We start from the raw sequence: 18521 nt of genomic DNA, 5'->3' as shown, positions 1-18521 counted from the left end.
TTCTGAACCACATATTGCAGTCTGAGCACCAAGGTCATACATGTATATTTGATGGTATTTATTGTTCTGAACCACATATTGCAGACTGAGCACCAAGGTCATACATGTATATTTGATGGTATTTATTGTTCTGAACCACATATTGCAGACTGAGCACCAAGGTCATACATGTATATTTATTGGTATTTATTGTTCTGAACCACATATTGCAGACTGAGCACCAAGGTCATACATGTATATTTGTTGACCTCTACTGTTCGGAACCACATATTGCAGACTGAGCACCAAGGTCATATGTGTATATTTGTTGGTATTTATTGTTCTGAGCCACATATTGCAGTCTGAGCACCAAGGTCATACATGTATATTTGATGGTATTTATTGTTCTGAACCACATATTGCAGACTGAGCACCAAGGTCGTATGTGTATATTTGATGGTATTTATTGTTCTGAACCATATATTTCAGACTGAGCACCAAGGTCATACATTTGAATTTATTGGTCTTGGTTGCTCTGAACCATATATTACAGATGGTGATCAAGGTCATACATGAATTCTCCTTGGCTTTTATGGCTGTAAGCCACATATTGCATTGTACATATACCTATATTCAACAATAACGGCACTAATTTATCAAAATATCCCAGGATCAAGTTTTTCTTTCCTGCATAATACTTGGCTTGATTCTACATGTAGGTATTACAGGGAGTATGTTAATTGCAGTGTAAGTTTACATGTGTGTTGTCAGGAGGTTGGGGTGGGGGTGGGGTGGGGTGGGGGGGAGTGAATATATTTAACCAGCCAGGTACTTGACTTACATGTACATGCTAGGTGCTTTGTGCATGATGTAGTCTCATTAATCAAATGTACAGGTAACTTTGGCGCAGGTAAATCAACATGCAGATGCAGACAGGCCTCAGTAGATTAGGTTAATTAGAATTATTCTGACATTGACCTGTGTGGGATATAAAAGACTTCAGCTTGTGTGGAGAGTAAACCTAGGGCAGCGATGACTGTGTGATAGTTAATCAGCTGGCAGATGGAAACACATAACTGGTGAAATCCGGTTTCTTGCCACTTCACACTCCGTTAACACACTTAGCACAAGGTGAAGCAGAATTGAAATATGCAGAGGTGTTAATAGTACTGTGGAGGAATTAGATGTCACTGGTCTTAAGATAGAATTACTCAAAATATTGTACTGCCGTGCCATCACATTCATTAAACAACAACATGAAAATAGTGCAAAGGCGCTGAGGAACAGAATGGTTATGGGTTTTCTAGGCCGGGTTCCTCCCACCACGATACTACCAGGCCACCATCTTGTACGTGAAATATTCACATATGGTGTAAAACAGCAACCAAATGAATAGATAAACTCACAAACTGCTTTGCACAAATTTTGAGCAAAGCAGAAAAAACATCAAAGCAAAGAAGGTATATATTTGCATTTGAGTTCTTTTGTGTTTAAATCTACCTATAGGGCCAAAAAAAATAAAGTATTACTGTTATTGTTATGTAATAGATTTTTTTGGTAGACTGGATTTTTACTCTATGTATATAGAAATTTGCCAGTGTAAAGTTTTGCCATTTATCATGTTTCCATGCTAGAATTTATTCAGCTCCCGGTTGGCCAGGCTGAGGGGGCTTTCAGTCAGTAGAGCTCCTCCCCCCCCCTTCCCCCGGGGTTATATTGGTGTGGTAGTTTTGTCAGTGTTATCATTCTGTCTTCTGTCCCCAAGCTGCTTGATGTTAAATGTGCATAGATTCTAATATACTACTTGCTGGTGAAGTACATAAAAGACACATAGTCTCAGAACTTCCAAATTCCAATCCCAAGAAAATGGACAAATGAACTATTTGCTCTACCCAGATTGGATCAGCCACACTGCAGCTTTTGTGTGAGGATTAGTCCATTGCAAAACAGTTCTCTATGGTTTCATCAATGAGATATACATTAAAAAGACCACTTGCAAATGTAGCATTCATCATCGGATGCACCATTTTTGTACACTTTCCAAGAATTTCAAGATGTTTTTTTTGTGCAATGATTAAAATACAAAAAAAACCTTGATGTTTTGTAACGCACCATTTCTGAGCTATATTGAACAGGCTGAAGCCTTTATTTTATTTTGTGTTGTATTTGCTGTGGAAAAAATGTTAAAAAAAAAATCATCATAAAACCATATTTTATATCAGCATTATGTGGCCATTTAGATGGTGTGATGCCTTTGGATTTCATGCAGCTTCGTATGTATATCAAGACCTTATTTGGAAGGAGAATGAAATGATTATGGCCTTTTAGATGATGGGTACTTGATTTAGTGGGGGAACCTCAGTTTTTTTTGGGGGGGGGGGGAGTCCTGCAGCAACCTGTGGATGGTTATGGGTTTCCCCCAGGCTCTGCCCAGTTCCCTGCCACCATGCAACTAGTTGCCATCATATAAGTGGATATATTCTTAAGTACCGCGTAAAAACACCAATCAAATAAATAAATAAATGTAAGAATTTCTCTCTTCGACCTTTCAGGACTGTTTTCCGGCCAGATTCGGAGCAATACATTTTGTGAACCAGCCGTGGTATATAGAAGCTGTCTTCAAGATGATTAAGCCATTTCTCAAGGAGAAAAATAAGGACAAAGTGAGTAAACTGATATTGGACATGGTTGCTATAGTGACGTGTAGACTACAGTAATTATCATTGACACTGACAAGTGTGGGGATGTAATACTAGATGGAACATCTGTACAATATCAGTATGGCACCTTATAAATTTAGGGTTCAAACCCAGCCTTGGGCAGGATATTTGTACATTTAACTGCCCTCACTGCTTAACAATGATCAAATAAATAAATAATTCAACTGGAGTTAATGATCAACCAAAAAAAAATTCAAAATTTGCAGTCTTTGTTTATGTAATAAGTGGATGGGATTGGAGGGGTATTCTTTGTTCCGCTGTCAGTTATGCGTACCAAGCCTGGGAGGGGTGTCACATCCGGTATCTTCAGCATGGTATTCAAGTGAGGCAGCACTAGAAATATGTTGGCATTCACTCCTAGCCCTGCGCTTCTAGGATACACAGTCATGATTTTACCCACAAAAATAGTATTCAAAGACATGTTACACCAGAGGCAAACAAGCAAGTATCACATGTAAGTAAGTTTCCTTGAAAACCTTTTGTGGGTGAAATACTTTGTAAACTGTTACTGTTTGTTACATCTGTTTTAGTTGGTAAGACATTTGTAGATGTGGGAATAATTTATATTTGCAAATGTCTTAAATCTTTTGGTTCCAGTTCAGATATGAAACAACATTTTAATTGTTTTTTTTACCCCTCAGGCAATATTGGCCTAGGCATATTATTCAACAAACTTGCCGTAGTTCTTCCGTTTTGTCCGTCTACATTCTTAAAAAATTTTTTTTTACTCTAAGGAAAAGACCTCTAATAATAAAAATAGGCATCACTAAAGAGATCACTTAAAACTATGCATAAATATAGCTTTATTTATTTTTTTAGATTTTTGTAAAAAGAGATAAAGACGCTCAAACATTCAAATTCTAAGGTGGGCTCTATGTACCATACTATCAGAGGTCTGGAATTCTTACGTCACAGGAAGTTTATCCAACTCTAATCATGACACTGAATGTCGGAATAACGTTTTTTACCCATGAGTAAAAGATTACTGAAATAATGTTCCCAATAAGTCCTTCCTTCTGGTGAACATGATGGAAAAAAGGGTGATTTGACGTCAGAGTTCCTAGATACCCTCTGTATGGATCATATAGCCCACCATAGTATTCAGGTATTTGAATGTCTTTCAATACCTTGGGAAAAAAAATCTGAAAAAATAAATGAAAGTATTTTTACACATAGTTTTCAGTTGTCTGTCTGATGAATTTTACTTCATAGGTAAGCTTTCTTTGACTTTAATGCCAAGGGGTTTTGAGTGCAGTGTGTTATTCTTGTGCACTTTGTGACATCATTGTATACTTTTTGACATCATTGTATACTTTGTGACATCATTGTGCACTTTGTGACATCATTGTATACTTTGTGACATCATTGTACACTTTATGACATCATTATGCACTTTGTGACATCATTGTGCACTTTGTGACATCATTGTGCACTTTGTGACATCATTGTAGTTTATCAGCATTGTTTACTTTACTGTCAGATTGGCTGGTATGGAAAAAATGAAACAATTTACGGACAGCTTTGTCAAAATTTGTCTCTTTCAGATATTAATGCATGGCATCAACGTAGCCACACTACATAGTCACATTCACAAGGAGATCCTGCCTGCAGAGCTAGGTGGTACAGAACCTCCTTACAACAACCTATCCTGGGCCAAGCAGTTGATAGGGGATGAGACGTTCAGCTTTGGGGACAAGCACATATACTGGCCAAACCACGGTGTTTTCAAGTGAGTGGTTCAAGTGGGGTAGTGGTGGGGTTAAGAGTTGGGGTACTGGGAGGTACAGAGCGTTGGTACAATAATCTGTCCTGGGCTAAGCAGCTGACATGTTAGGTTTGGGGACAAGCACATCTACTGGCCTAACCACGATGTCTTCAAGTGAGTGGTTCTGATGGGGGTAGTGGTGGGGTAAGAGTGAGGGAGCTGGAATGTAGAGAGACAAACAGTTGATAACGGATGAGACATTTAGCTTTGGGGACAAGCTTTCTGGCCTAACCATGGTGTCTTCAAGTATGTGATTGGTTGAGTGGTTGAGTAGGGGTTGGGTAGGGGTTGGGCAGCCAGGTGGGTGAATGCAGTTACATTGGGGAGATGAGTTGGGTTATGCCAAGAAAAAAGGTTCATTCACTATTACTTTAATGTTAATAAAGAGGATAAATTTATTTATTGTTGCTGTTTGCCCTAGTATAATAAAGTCAAGAGGGTTGCCATTTTGCCACCAGATGATTTAACTGCTTTCCTCCACAAAATAAAAATGACCATCAGTGGACCAGTGAAAAAATGTTGAGTAGGTTGTCATACAAATATCCGATATGTAAATACTTTATTTGATGTAAAATTTATCCCCAAAAGAGGTCATAAAATATTTTACTTTTTATGGTGAAACATTTTGCCAGTAGGACATCACTTTAAATGCATTACCCTTTTTCCTCAACGTTTTGGCATGTTTGCATAATGTTTGTTCTGAAGGCATTATTCAGTGTAGACTGAGAAAATTGTACTTTTTGGAAGACCTTGAAATTGGCCAATCCCACCAATGTAGATTTGTCTCCAAAAAATGTGCATAAATTGCACTGAAAGCTGCTCTTTCATATGCGAAAAGCTTGAGGAATTAGGCTATGTACTTTCTAAGATGAAGAGAATTCAAAACGCCTTTCTAAGATCAATAGAACTCATAGAATCAGAGAAACTTAATGATGGAGGAAAACTCAGGTCGTATACTATATCCTGTATATTCTGTGAATGACCTTTTCATTTTTCAGGACAAGATCAGAGACATTTCCATTAGATCAGTTTTCCAGTGAGACGAAACCGAAAGAAGATCGACGAGGAACACACCTTGACGAGGAATTCTTCTTGTTAGAATGATCAACATTGTCCACAAGAACTTGTTGTTTGTATTTTTCATGTTGTTGTTTCATACCAAAAACGGAAAAACCCTTTGAATCCGAGAAAACTTTCTACCAAAAGGTTTTCATGCGTAATTTTGACTTAATGTGCTTGTTTTCGTCAAATAAATACCAGCCAGAGGACAAAATATTCATCGCACCAATTTTGACACAGATTGACTGGAGGATGCAATCAAAGATTTTATTGACACTCTTAAGCCTGATGGTGATATATTTTTTTTTGCTTTGAAATATTAGCTTTAAATACTTACACTGGTGGATAACACAGCCACTTGTGAAATTAATCGTCAGTAATCAAATAATTGACCTTGAAAAATACAGACTGGGACATACATGTGGCTGTTATATAATTCAGCTACTAGCATACATACAAAAAGGTGGGTCTTGTTTTTTCACTTTTATGTATGTTGAATATTTATGTGATTTAACTGTTTTATTTCATTTTGTATTTTTTGTATGTCGTTATCTTTTTTTTTAATTTGTAGGCATTTTTTAGTTGTAAGATTTCATATTGAGAGGCTATTGTTGCTTAACTTCTTGAATTATAGCACATTTTATGTCAATAGATTAATGTGTGCTGCAATACTTAATGTACACTAAGAACCCATTTCCTTCTTGTACATTCATGTTTATGTTGGCAAGCGATCTTTGCACATTTTGAGAAAGTCAACCCTGTTTTTACTTTCTCGATTAGTGTTCGAAAATTGTTCTTATTTTTACAGTTAATACAATTTTGTATACATTTACAATTTTGCTTCTGTTAGAAGGGAAAATAGACCTGAATATCTGCTTTTAAAGAAATGTTTATCCTCAGTGATATACCCCTCAGTTAAATCAAACTGATGAGAAATACTCAAACACCAAATTAAATAGATACATGTTCATATATCTTAATTATTCCCCTTTACAGAAATGTAATTGGTTGGCGTACATGCTGTACGGCTAATTTTTTGAGATTAGAGTTTTTTCAAAAGCATTTTTCATGCTAATATAATGATATTATTTGATGTTTATGTATACCATTTAATACTGTTTGAATTTGAACAGGTCAGCTGTTGAGGCTGTTTTGTATTGGATGAGATTACACTTCTAACATTGTACCCGACAGCTACCCATACCTATAGTACAATATTAATTGGCAAACCATTGGTCAGTTTTCTGTATGATACTTTCTAGAAATCCTTTGCGGCTGGAGAATGATATTGGAGGTGTTACACCTGTATCTGTATACAGACTTCTTTTTTGCGCAGAAGCCAAAAGGTCACGTTGTGGGTCAAAGGGCAAAAGGTCACGTTGTGGGTCAAAGGGCAAAAGGTCACGTTGTGGGTCAAAGGGCAAAAGGTCACGTTGTGGGTCTAAGGGTAAAAGTTATACATCAACCGCTTCTTGTTTTCTGGAATGGAAACCAGTGTTTTTCTTGCAAAGGGATAAAAATTAGCAACAATACCTGACTTAATACATGTAAGTATAAAGGGGTCACATGTCAGAATACCTGAACCTACTAAGATGGATAAGCTATCTTAATCCCAGCCTAAACCAATCATTATGATGTACCCTATCATATCAGATACTCTGATATCAGATGTATCATCAGATGTTAAAGAACTGTTGGAGTGAGTGACTGAGTCACAACCAGTCGTTGCACTATCCCCGCATGCTGGAAGGAAGTGATAACTTCCTCTTTTAAGGTCTTAGGTGTGACTTGACCCAGGATTGATCCTGGATCTACCGCTCCTGAATCGGATGCTCTACCAACTGTGCTATCTGGGCCGGTAGAACTGTTGGATGCTGTTGCAGATATATACATGTAGCTAATTGAAAGTACAGAAAAAGTAGAAAATGGTAACCTGGAAGGCATCTGTCTGGGTTAGGGATTATTACTTTGGGGATCTTCCCTCGGTGTCTACCCTGTTGACACAGGCTGAAATTATGTAGAAAACTTTTATGAAAGATGTATGTCTTTCAAGTGAAAATAGCTGAGAACAGGTAGATGTACAGCTGTAACACATTTTGTACAGTCATGTGCTGTAAAGATCTACATCACCATCAACACATCACCATCAGGTGTAACACATTACCATCAGGTGTAACACATCACCATAACACATCACCATCAGGTGTAACAGATCACCATCAGGTGTAACACATTGCCATCAGGTGTAACACATTGCTCTCCCGTGTAACACATTGCTATCAGGTGTAACACGTAAGTGTCAGTTAAAACACCTGGTTATGTATTGCTTCAGTTGTCTTTAGCCTCGATCAGTCACACCTAGTCCGCTGTAGAAAAAGTGTACAAAACACACAGTGCAACATATGCCACTTTCAGTGTAGCTAAAGTGTGCACAACAAACAGTGTGACATGTCTCTGAGCTAAGAACAGAAGTCCGGGTAACATGAAGTGTGAAATGTCAATTTAAAGCCAGGAATAAAATATAAAAGAAAACATAAGGCATGGAGACGTAGACTAGAGCAGCAATGACAGTCTCATACTTGGCATGTGCTCACAAGTAACTGGTGAAGTCCGCCCCCTTCTCAGTTTACAAAGGCATGCACAATCAATATTGTGAAAATGCCACATCCGTCAAAGGCCTACACAGCATGCAGAGTGGTGTTTCACAACACAAACTGTGACGTGTCACAACCAAAAAAGCCAACATAAAAGGTGCACCTTGTCACAGCTAATGAACAGAAACCAACAGAATCCATATATCAGAACTGCAGTCGTGGCAGTATGCACAAGATGGTCAAGGTGAGATTACAACAGAAGAAAGAAAGCACGACAGAAAACACACTGTGGGAGAAAACACACATGTACTGGACAGTGCCTGACATTTAGCAGCACTGGAGAAAAGATTGCATTGATTGAAACCTTTTCGTTCCTAGTCCAGTTTGACTCAGGTCTCCATGGATGCCGAACTCAGACTTGCTTCTGATAGGTTAACCCCTGCAGAGGCCGTAGAATTAGATCCTAGATCGTCGGATCTTTCTCCGTCACACATGAGTGATTTAATACTGAGCTTAGGAACAGTATAAATATTTGAACTTAGCCTTGAGTCGCCTATCATACATATCAACCAATCAGATTAGATTGTTTTTACCTTGAGTACATGTGCTGTCTTATAGCTCTGTAATCGCATCAGGGGGGTAGGATTTGGCTGAGAGCTATTAAGCTCAATCAGTGAGAGTGTTTCGGTGATAGAGATATTGTCCTCACGCGTGTAAGTGAAATTTACACATTATGCCGTTCTCTGACTGTAATGTTACTTTATGCTCATTATAATGCCAAGAGCTGCCTTTATAGAATGCACAAAGGGATGTTCGATTTCCCCCGAGAACCTTGATTTTTGCCTACGAAGCCTCAGAAATCTGATACAAGTTGAAATTTTTTACTGTTTATTGTGTGAAACTGTGTAAATTTAGGGTACTGTCAGTAGGGCTTATTGGGAAGAAATGTAATTTATTGGCCATGTAACCAATATTTGGAGGTTTGCTTGCTGCCAAAAAGTTCCGGTACTGATTTCATTTTAGTATTTAAACAGCTAGCGCAACGAAAGCAAGTTTCCCCCGCAAAATGTTGTTTGATATGTTCAGAGATGTTTGCTCTATATCGATGAAATTTTACTCGCACTATCCTAGTAATCAAGCTGATGCGATTTACCAAGGATTATCCTGTAGGTGCAAGCAATTGTGCTCAAATAAGCTTGTGCAAACTTGAACTTGGAATTAAATGAAATATAACAAAAACAGATTCAACCATATTTTTCAGTGACATATTAATTTAGAAGAAATGCAATTTGGCAGCCACCAAGTAATTGGAGGTTTACTCGCAACAAGAAGTAAACAGTTCTGAGTTTTATTGTTTTTAGGCCACAACAATTTAAATGGTTGTTTTATGGACAGAATAAATCTTTAAAAAAACTAAAATAAAATAAAATTTAAAACTCATCTAATTTGTTGGAAATGTGGACTATACCAGCAATTTTATTCCTACTGATGACATATTTATGATATGAAAGCATTAAAAAACAGGAAAATCATAGAAATATCAAGCTTAGATGAAATAAAATGGTGACTTTTAAGTTTGTCAGTTTGCTCATAAGACACAAACTGAAATTAGAGTCACCTTAGATGAATTTGTGTAGGGTTAATTCTGAGATTTTAAAATTTACTCTTTGCAGCTGGAAGCCCAAATTGTCTCTGAATGATTCATAATGGCTGCGTGCAAATTGAGATGTGGGAAGTTTGATTAAATTGGTTATCTTTGTTTAATATAGGTTTAGGTGCATGCAATTAAGAATTATTGTTCTACAGTTTACCAGCACACCATGAGCATGATAAGGTAGAGGTTCAAAACCAGCCTTTGACAGGGAATTTTTATATTCCTTTCCTCTCATTGTTTGTGGGACCTCGGTGGCAGTAAAGGGTTGATGACGCCTATGTATATGCTTGTGCAGAGGCAGATGTTGGCTGAAGACCTTGTTTTTGCACTGATAATGTGTGCTCTTCCATAGGCCTATGTCATGTGGGAACATTTGTCAGTGACTTGTCAAAGGCCAGTGGATTTCCTCTTAATTTCCTTAACCTTTAAAACTGACTAGCTGCTTTTATATATACATGTAAAGTGAAACAGTTGTGAGTATGTTGTTTAACACTAATTAAGTAAATGTATAAGTAAACAATCAAATTTACCCGAAATTAATGCTTACGTTACACTACATGTACATAGAGTTGAATTTAGCTTCAGTCGTTAATTAAAGTAGGACTATATTGAAGGTAGTTATTTTCATCTTGAGATAAGACTGGAACAGTAGGTGCTAGCTGAATATGAGTGACTGAGTACTCTACTGTGCCTCAAATGATGCACACAGTTATAAATGTCATGGGCACAATTTGAGAAAAATGTGATATTTCATGTCCAGAGTTTTTCTGCATGTGATCACTGTTTTTTTTTTTTTTTTTTTTTTTTTTTTTGACCTGTTTTAACTCCTGCTGCCAAAGTAAAAGTATTCTTGCCAACCAGATCTTAGGATTTGAGTTTAAAACCGCGTTTTTTTTTTAAAATTTGTTTTGTTTACGTATACTAGAATGTCTTATTATTGTTAATTATGTATAAAGTTTTATTTTATTGTAAATGTGGTTTCCATGATCCCATAGCATTCCCTATACATTACAGAGTCTTCTTCTTGTTCAGGCAGGGTTTATTGAGTGTTAAGTGTTTAACCTGGTGTTCATGCATGTTAATATTAAGACGAATTACAAAAGCCCATTCTGTTTCTTCATCTTTTTAACCAAGTTGCAGTTTTGAATTGCAGGTGATGTAGATATTAAAAACTTTTTTATGCTTTTTCTCGTACATGTGTGTCTTTTCCATGCCAGAGATGTGTCGACGTTTTTTTTTTTGTCATTTTTTTTGGTCATATCTACAGTGTTTATTTTTTCACTTTTTTTATTTTGGTTCCATAAGTGTATTGCAAGAAAGTGATATTGTTCTTTTACTGTCCTCATACTTTAATCTTGCAGCTATGTGTAGATATGTATTTCAAGTTTAAGACTTCCAATGCATTTATTAGACGTGTTTTCTAGAATGTGTATGTTTTTGCATACTTTTTGATTGGTGCTGTGAACCTTTTGTATTCTACACTGTAAGAGAATTAAAGTTTTTATTTTATGATTTCCATTACAATAATCCTTCTGTATGTATGAGTTTCCACAAATAGTATACTTTTTGCAAGATTTTCAAACATGTTTTCATCCTTCTCTTGTGAAATAACACACAAAAAACATCACGAAAAATGACTGCAAAGGCTGGTACGTTCATATTTCAGTTTAATTTGTTATAACCAGACATGCATGAATCAGCTGCTATATTATATATAAATTACATATATAAAAAATGGGTAACTTATTTTGTAGATGGAATAAGTCTCAGGAGTTATCTCCACTTGAATTTATGGGTTAATACAAAATATTTGGAAATGAAGCTTAAGTTGCAAGCTAATAACTTTTGCCTGCCGCTATGTCCACCTGAAACTTTGCATTCTTGCCGACTCCCCCCCCCCCCCAAACACCTGTGTGGTACATTGATGTACATGATTTATACATAAATTTAATTTTGGTATCGCACATAGTTTGCAGTTCAAGTACATGTATTACAGGTATGGTAAATGACCTGAAATTTCACCCATATTTGCATATGGGTTCCATATTTGCATATGGGTTTCATATTTGCATATGGGTTCCATATTTGACCTGATTGTTTTATTGATCTTAGAAAGTTGCTTTGAGGTTTGTCTGCTGTTGTAGTCCCAGTCCCAAAAGTAATATTTTATAAAAGTCATTTACATGCCTTTAAAAACGCAGTGTTTTGGGTCCCGATATTAGGTCTTATACAGGAGGCATGTGAGTAAGTGAGTGAATTTGGATATTTGGCATTTTCCATTAGCAACAAGGCATGTGAGTAAGTGAGTGAATTTGGATATTTGGCATTTTCCATTAGCAACAAAGCATGTGAGTAAGTGAGTGAATTTGGATATTTGGCGTTTTCCATTAGCAACAAAGCATGTGAGTAAGTGAGTGAATTTGGATATTTGGCGTTTTCCATTAGCAACAAGGCATGTGAGTAAGTGAGTGAATTTGGATATTTGGCGTTTTCCATTAGCAACAAAGCATGTGAGTAAGTGAGTGAATTTGGATATTTGGCGTTTTCCATTAGCAACAAGGCATGTGAGTAAGTGAGTGAATTTGGATATTTGGCATTTTCCATTAGCAACAAGGCATGTGAGTAAGTGAGTGAATTTGGATATTTGGCATTTTCCAGTAGCAACAAGGCATGTGAGTAAGTGAGTGAATTTGGATATTTGGCGTTTTCCATTAGCAACAAGGCATGTGAGTAAGTGATTGAATTTGGATATTGGCATTTTCCATTAGCAACAAGGCATGTGAGTAAGTGAGTGAATTTGGATATTTGGCGTTTTCCATTAGCAGCAAGGCATGTGAGTAAGTGAGTGAATTTGGATATTTGGCATTTTCCATTAGCAACAAAGCATGTGAGTAAGTGAGTGAATTTGGATATTTGGCATTTTCCATTAGCAGCAAGGCATGTGAGTAAGTGAGTGAATTTGGACATTTGGCGTTTTCCGTTAGCAACAAGGCATGTGAGTAAGTGAGTGAATTTGGATATTTGGCATTTTCCATTAGCAACAAGGCATGTGAGTAAGTGATTGAATTTGGATATTTGGCGTTTTCATTAGCAACAAGGCATGTGAGTAAGTGAGTGAATTTGGATATTGGAATTTTCATTAGCAATAAGGCATGTGAGTAGTGATTGAATTTGGATATTTGGCGTTTTCCATTAGCAGCAAGGCATGTGAGTAAGTGAGTGAATTTGGATATTTGGAATTTTCCATTAGCAACAAAGCATGTGAGTAAGTGAGTGAATTTGGATATTTGGCGTTTTCCATTAGCAACAAGGCATGTTCATCTTGCCAGAGAATTCGCATACGTTCTAAAGTGACGCTCACAAAGAACGTTAATGCTGTAGTGAACCAGTATTGTCACTGCAGAGGAACAAATAACACATTGCCACAGGAGTCACGGAGGGAAGTGGGGCAAGACATAGAGGCCCTAATTAGTATTGTAATTCAACAACAGCTGCATGTGATATTAAGTTTTGTATTTAAGTTTTCTTGAGCAATATCAGTGTCACATGAGCTAAATATGACAGGTTGTAAGATCATGACAGTTCTACTCCTAGGTCTGCTTATGGTAATCAGAATCACCATTACTTGAATAAATTTGATTCACTTAGTCTGTGATGTCTAGAGGAACTTTGATTCACTTGGTCTGTAATGTCTGAAGGAACTTTGATTCACTTAGCCTGTAATGTCTGAAGGAACTTTGATTCACTTGGTCTGTAATGTCTGAAGGAACTTTGATTCACTTAGCCTGTAATGTCTAAAGGAACTTTGATTCACTTGGTCTGTAATGTCTGAAGGAACTTTGATTCACTTAGCCTGTAATGTGGAAGGGAACTTTGAATCACTTAGCCTGTAATGTGGAAGGGAACTTTGAATCACTTAGCCTGTAATGTCGAAGGGAGCTTTGAATCACTTAGCCTGTAATGTCGAAGGGAGCTTTGATTCAGTTAGCCTGTAACATCTGAAGGAGCTTTGATTCACTCAGCCTGTAATGTTTAAAGGAGCTTTGATTCACTCAGCCTGTAATGTCTAAAGGAGCTTTGATTCACTTAGCCTGTAATGTCTGAAGGAGCTTTGATTCACTTAGCCTGTAATGTGGAAGAGAACTTTGAATCACTTAGCCTGTAATGTGGAAGGGAACTTTGAATCACTTTACCTGTAATGTCGAAGGAAACTTTGAATCACTTAGCCTGTAATGTGGAAGGGAGCTTTGATTCAGTTAGCCTGTAACATCTGAAGGAGCTTTGATTCACTCAGCCTGTAATGTTTAAAGGAGCTTTGATTCACTCAGCCTGTAATGTCCAAAGGAACTTTGATTCACTTAGCCTGTAATGTGGAAGGGAACTTTGATTCACTTAGCCTGTAATGTCGAAGGGAACTTTGATTCAGTTAGCCTGTAACATCTGAAGGAGCTTTGATTCACTCAACCTGTAATGTCCAAAGGAACTTTGATTCCCTAAGCCTGTAATGTCTAAAGGAGCTTTGATTCACTTAGCCTGTAATGTCTAGAGGAACTTTGATTAACTTAGCCTGTAATGTCTAAAGGAACTTTGATTCACTCAGCCTGTAATGTCCAAAGGAACTTTGATTCACTCAGCCTGTAATGTCCAAAGGAACTTTGATTCACTTAGCCTGTAATGTCTAAAGGAACTTTGATTCACTTAGCCTGTAATGTCTAGAGGAACTTTGATTCACTTAGCCTGTAATGTCTAAAGGAGCTTTGATTCACTTAGCCTTTAATGTCTAAAGGAACTTTGATTCACTTAACCTGTAATGTCTGAAGGAGCTTTGATTCACTTAGCCTGTAATTAGCTTACTATGTAGCTTAAATAACGTTCATTGACCTTATCTTTTTGGTTCTTCTAGCACATCAGACCTGATTCACTTACATGTACTTATTTGAATTACTTAGCCTACTGTGTCATTAGGTGGGCTGTTTGCAGACTTGATCTGCTCAAACTACTTAATACACAACAACTAACTTATGGCATAGGATTCATGAACTTTTTGATTTTCAGGCTGGTTTTGAAATCTGTGCCTGTCTAGTATGTATTTTGTTATTCAGTACTTTGTTTGTTCTTATATAATTATACTGGTGATGAATGTTGCTAAAGTCAAGCCAGTAAAATAATGAAATGCCATGTCTCCAATTCATGATATTAAACTTTCTCTATAGATGTTAGATTTATATTTGCTTTATCAAAACAGTCCTTGTCTCCAAAAATTTATTTTATTCATTTATTTGAAAGGTGTTTTATGCCGTACTGAAGATTATTTCACTTATGTGACGGGGGTCAGCATTCTGGTGGGAGGAAGCCTACGACCATCTGCAGGTTGCAGACAGACCTTCCCACATACATCCGAAGAGGAAGCCATAAATTTTTTGATCCAAAAATTTAAGCTTTTGCTTTGATATTTTAGTTATTTTTGCCGACTCGATGTGTTGGAAAATACAGTATACAACAGCACAGTTACTTAATTATGTTCTTTCTTATTTTCTTATTACCAATAATTAATTCATTTTTGTGCTGTATATATAGAAATGTTCAAGTTTCATGTAACCTTGCTGTTATTGATAAGCTAATTTATGTTGTAGCCACTGATGACCTCATTTTTCATTACACTCAACAATTAACTCATCGAGATTCCAGTTATTAGCTACTGAATCAGGACACTTTCAAGATCAAACACTTAGCATCGTCTTGAAGGTCAAAAGCCAAAACCTGGTGTTCATGTCATGTTGTGAGTATATATATATATATATATATATACACACACACGCAAATATACAAACAAAAAATACTTCCTAAGAAAAATCCATTGTTTTTTGTACATCTAGCTTTACTGTTTTCTTGTTTGCCTTTAATGGTTTTCCACAGCATCAAATAAATGTAACTGTTAAAGCATTGAATTCTTGGAGAATTTTGTTATGTTATTATAAATATTATAGTTATCAGATGTTAGATCAATTTAAAAAATTTTTGGGGACTTTGAAGATTGTGGTGAATTATTGAACGCTAACAAGGCTTTTGTTATCTTGCCTTGTTGAAAAAGAGAAAATGTTTAGTCAAAACGCTGTTTTTTTGTAAAAATGATGTACCTCTTGAATAAAGCCATGCTTTTTGACAACTCCACAAAGGTTGCTTGTGAATTTAGTTAATGACTACTTATTGATACTCTCAATATTTTGTCGCCATGATGTGGCTGTAATTACTTTACACATGTTCGGCTACATCACCAGCAATGTAGCGGCCTCTGTTGCTGAAGTGGTTATGATTCCAACACATCAGTGGATTCCAAAGCATCGTTGGTCAAGATTTGGAGACTTCTAATCGCAAGAAACCGGCACTTTCGTAGGAGTCTCGAGGGCCTGTTATTAGAGCGAACAACAGCCCTCGGGTGTGTGTATGTCTTATTCTATCACAATCAGGTTTCATTTCACAGGCCAGTCTCGTGGCTGACATGTTAACAGTGCTGCATCACTAAAATGCCATTTTAAATACATGCCACACAGTCCCACACCTACACTAGGTCAACAAGTATTGGGCCTGTTTCTTATACTAAGAACCAAGTGAGAAAATACCCAGAATGCAGCTTTATTAACTTTGATACATTTACTCAAAGCTCGAAACCAAGTGTTCGTAGACTAAACATACATGTCAAAAGTGAAAAAAACAACTTTTCCATTTTTTCTTTTCGCTGGCATGGTTTTGTTTACTTCCCTCATACCATTAATCATAATTTATCTTTTCCACTTACTATTCACGAATCCAATTTCAATACTCTTTTCTAACATTTTTTTTTTTTACTTTTGTAAAATGATACCAGAACATCTGAAATTACATACCTCAAGAAACACATCAACTCTGAAAAAAGTCTGTGTACAATGATGTATTTTGTTAGATATGTAAGTACAAAAATAGGCATGGTTAATAAACAACACAAAGACACAGGAAGCACTCAAAAGATTTGGACATGGCTAATGTGCCCTAAGATTGCTATATTTCAGCTGTAAAGCTATATTTCAAATTTTCATTCTTTACACATCACTCAACTGTGTATCAAGGTGTAATATAAGTACACATCAGAGTGTTGTATAAGTACACATTAGGGTGTTGTACAAGTATGCGCCATGCTGTAGTACAAATCTACATCAGGGCGCAGTAAAAGTACACATCAGGGTGTTGTAGGAGTGCACATCAGAGTGTTGTATAAGTACACATCAGCGTGTTTTATAAGTACACATCAGGGTGTTGTACAAGTACGCGCCCTGCTGTAGTACAAGTCTACATCACAGCACAGTAAAAGTACACATCAGAGTGTTGTATAAGTACACATCAGCGTGTTTTATAAGTACACATCAGGGTGGTGTACGAGTACGCGCCATGCTGTAGTACAAGTCTACATCACAGCACAGTAAAAGTACACATCAGAGTGTTGTATAAGTACACATCAGCGTGTTTTATAAGTACGCAGCAGGGTGTTGTAGGAGTGCACATCAGAGTGTTTTATAAGTACACATCAGGGTGTTGTAGGAGTGCACATCAGAGTGTTTTATAAGTACACATCAGAGTGTTTTATAAGTACACATCAGAGTGTTTTATAAGTACACATCAGGGTGTTGTAGGAGTGCACATCAGAGTGTTTTATAAGTACACATCAGAGTGTTTTATAAGTACACATCAGCATGTTTTATAAGTACACATCAGGGTGTTGTAGGAGTGCACATCAGAGTGTTTTATAAGTACACATCAGCGTGTTTTATAAGTACACATCAGCGTGTTTTATAAGTACACATCAGGGTGTTGTACGAGTACGCGCCATACTGTAGTACAAATCTACATAACAGCACAGTAAAAGTACACATCAGAGTGTTTTATAAGTACACATCAGCGTGTTTTATAAGTACACATCAGCGTGTTTTATAAGTACACATCAGGGTGTTGTACGAGTACGCGCCATGCTGTAGTACAAATCTACATCACAGCACAATAAAAGTACAGATCAGAGTGTTGTATAAGTACACATCAGCATGTTTTATAAGTACACATCAGCGTGTTTTATAAGTACACATCAGCGTGTTGTAAGAGTACGCGCCATTCTGTAGTACAAATCTACATAACAGCACAGTAAAAGTACAGATCAGTGTGTAATACATGTAAGCATCAAGGAGCAGCCTAATACAAGTGCACCTCACATACTGTACAGGTACACATGAAGATGTAATACAGGTACACATGAAGATGTAATACACATACACATCATGGTGTAATACACGTACACATCAATGTGTAATACATGTACACATCCAGGTGTAATACATGTACACATCCAGGTGTAATACAAGTACACATCAAGGTGTACTACAAGTATGTCAAGGTGTTGTACAATACACAATGAGGTGTTGTACAAATACACATCACAGTGTTGTACAAATACACAAGGTGTTGTACAAATACACGTCAAGGTGTAATACAAGTACACGTCAAGGTGTTGTACAATACACATCAAGGTGTTGTACAAATACACATCACGGTGTAATACAAGTACACGTCAAGGTGTTGTACAATACACATCAAGGTGTTGTACAAATACACATCAAGGTGTAACATAAATGCATCCACATAAAAAAAAATATGGCTTTGAATATTTTTGGATAACAATGGCTCGGTTGAATGCTTAAGGCCTGAAACACTTTAATGTAACTGACAGA

General features: G+C 36.8%; 1 protein-coding gene across 1 annotated transcript in view; it reads left to right on the top strand.

The window, feature by feature from the left end:
• LOC135464191 (clavesin-2-like) overlaps nucleotides 1–5932 on the top strand; it is a 54319-nt gene extending 48387 nt beyond the window's left edge. Inside the window, exons 3-5 of the mRNA XM_064741696.1 lie at nucleotides 2532–2642; nucleotides 4244–4428; nucleotides 5463–5932. Of these exons, the coding sequence (XP_064597766.1) occupies nucleotides 2532–2642; nucleotides 4244–4428; nucleotides 5463–5568 (402 nt within the window). The 3' untranslated portion in view covers nucleotides 5569–5932. The remainder of the gene's footprint in view (nucleotides 1–2531; nucleotides 2643–4243; nucleotides 4429–5462) is intronic.
• Nucleotides 5933–18521: the final 12589 nt, after the last annotated feature.

The sequence above is a fragment of the Liolophura sinensis genome, chromosome 3 (assembly GCF_032854445.1).
Source record: "Liolophura sinensis isolate JHLJ2023 chromosome 3, CUHK_Ljap_v2, whole genome shotgun sequence".
Taxonomy (NCBI): domain Eukaryota; kingdom Metazoa; phylum Mollusca; class Polyplacophora; order Chitonida; family Chitonidae; genus Liolophura; species Liolophura sinensis.
This window is presented reverse-complemented; position numbering and strand designations above follow the sequence as displayed.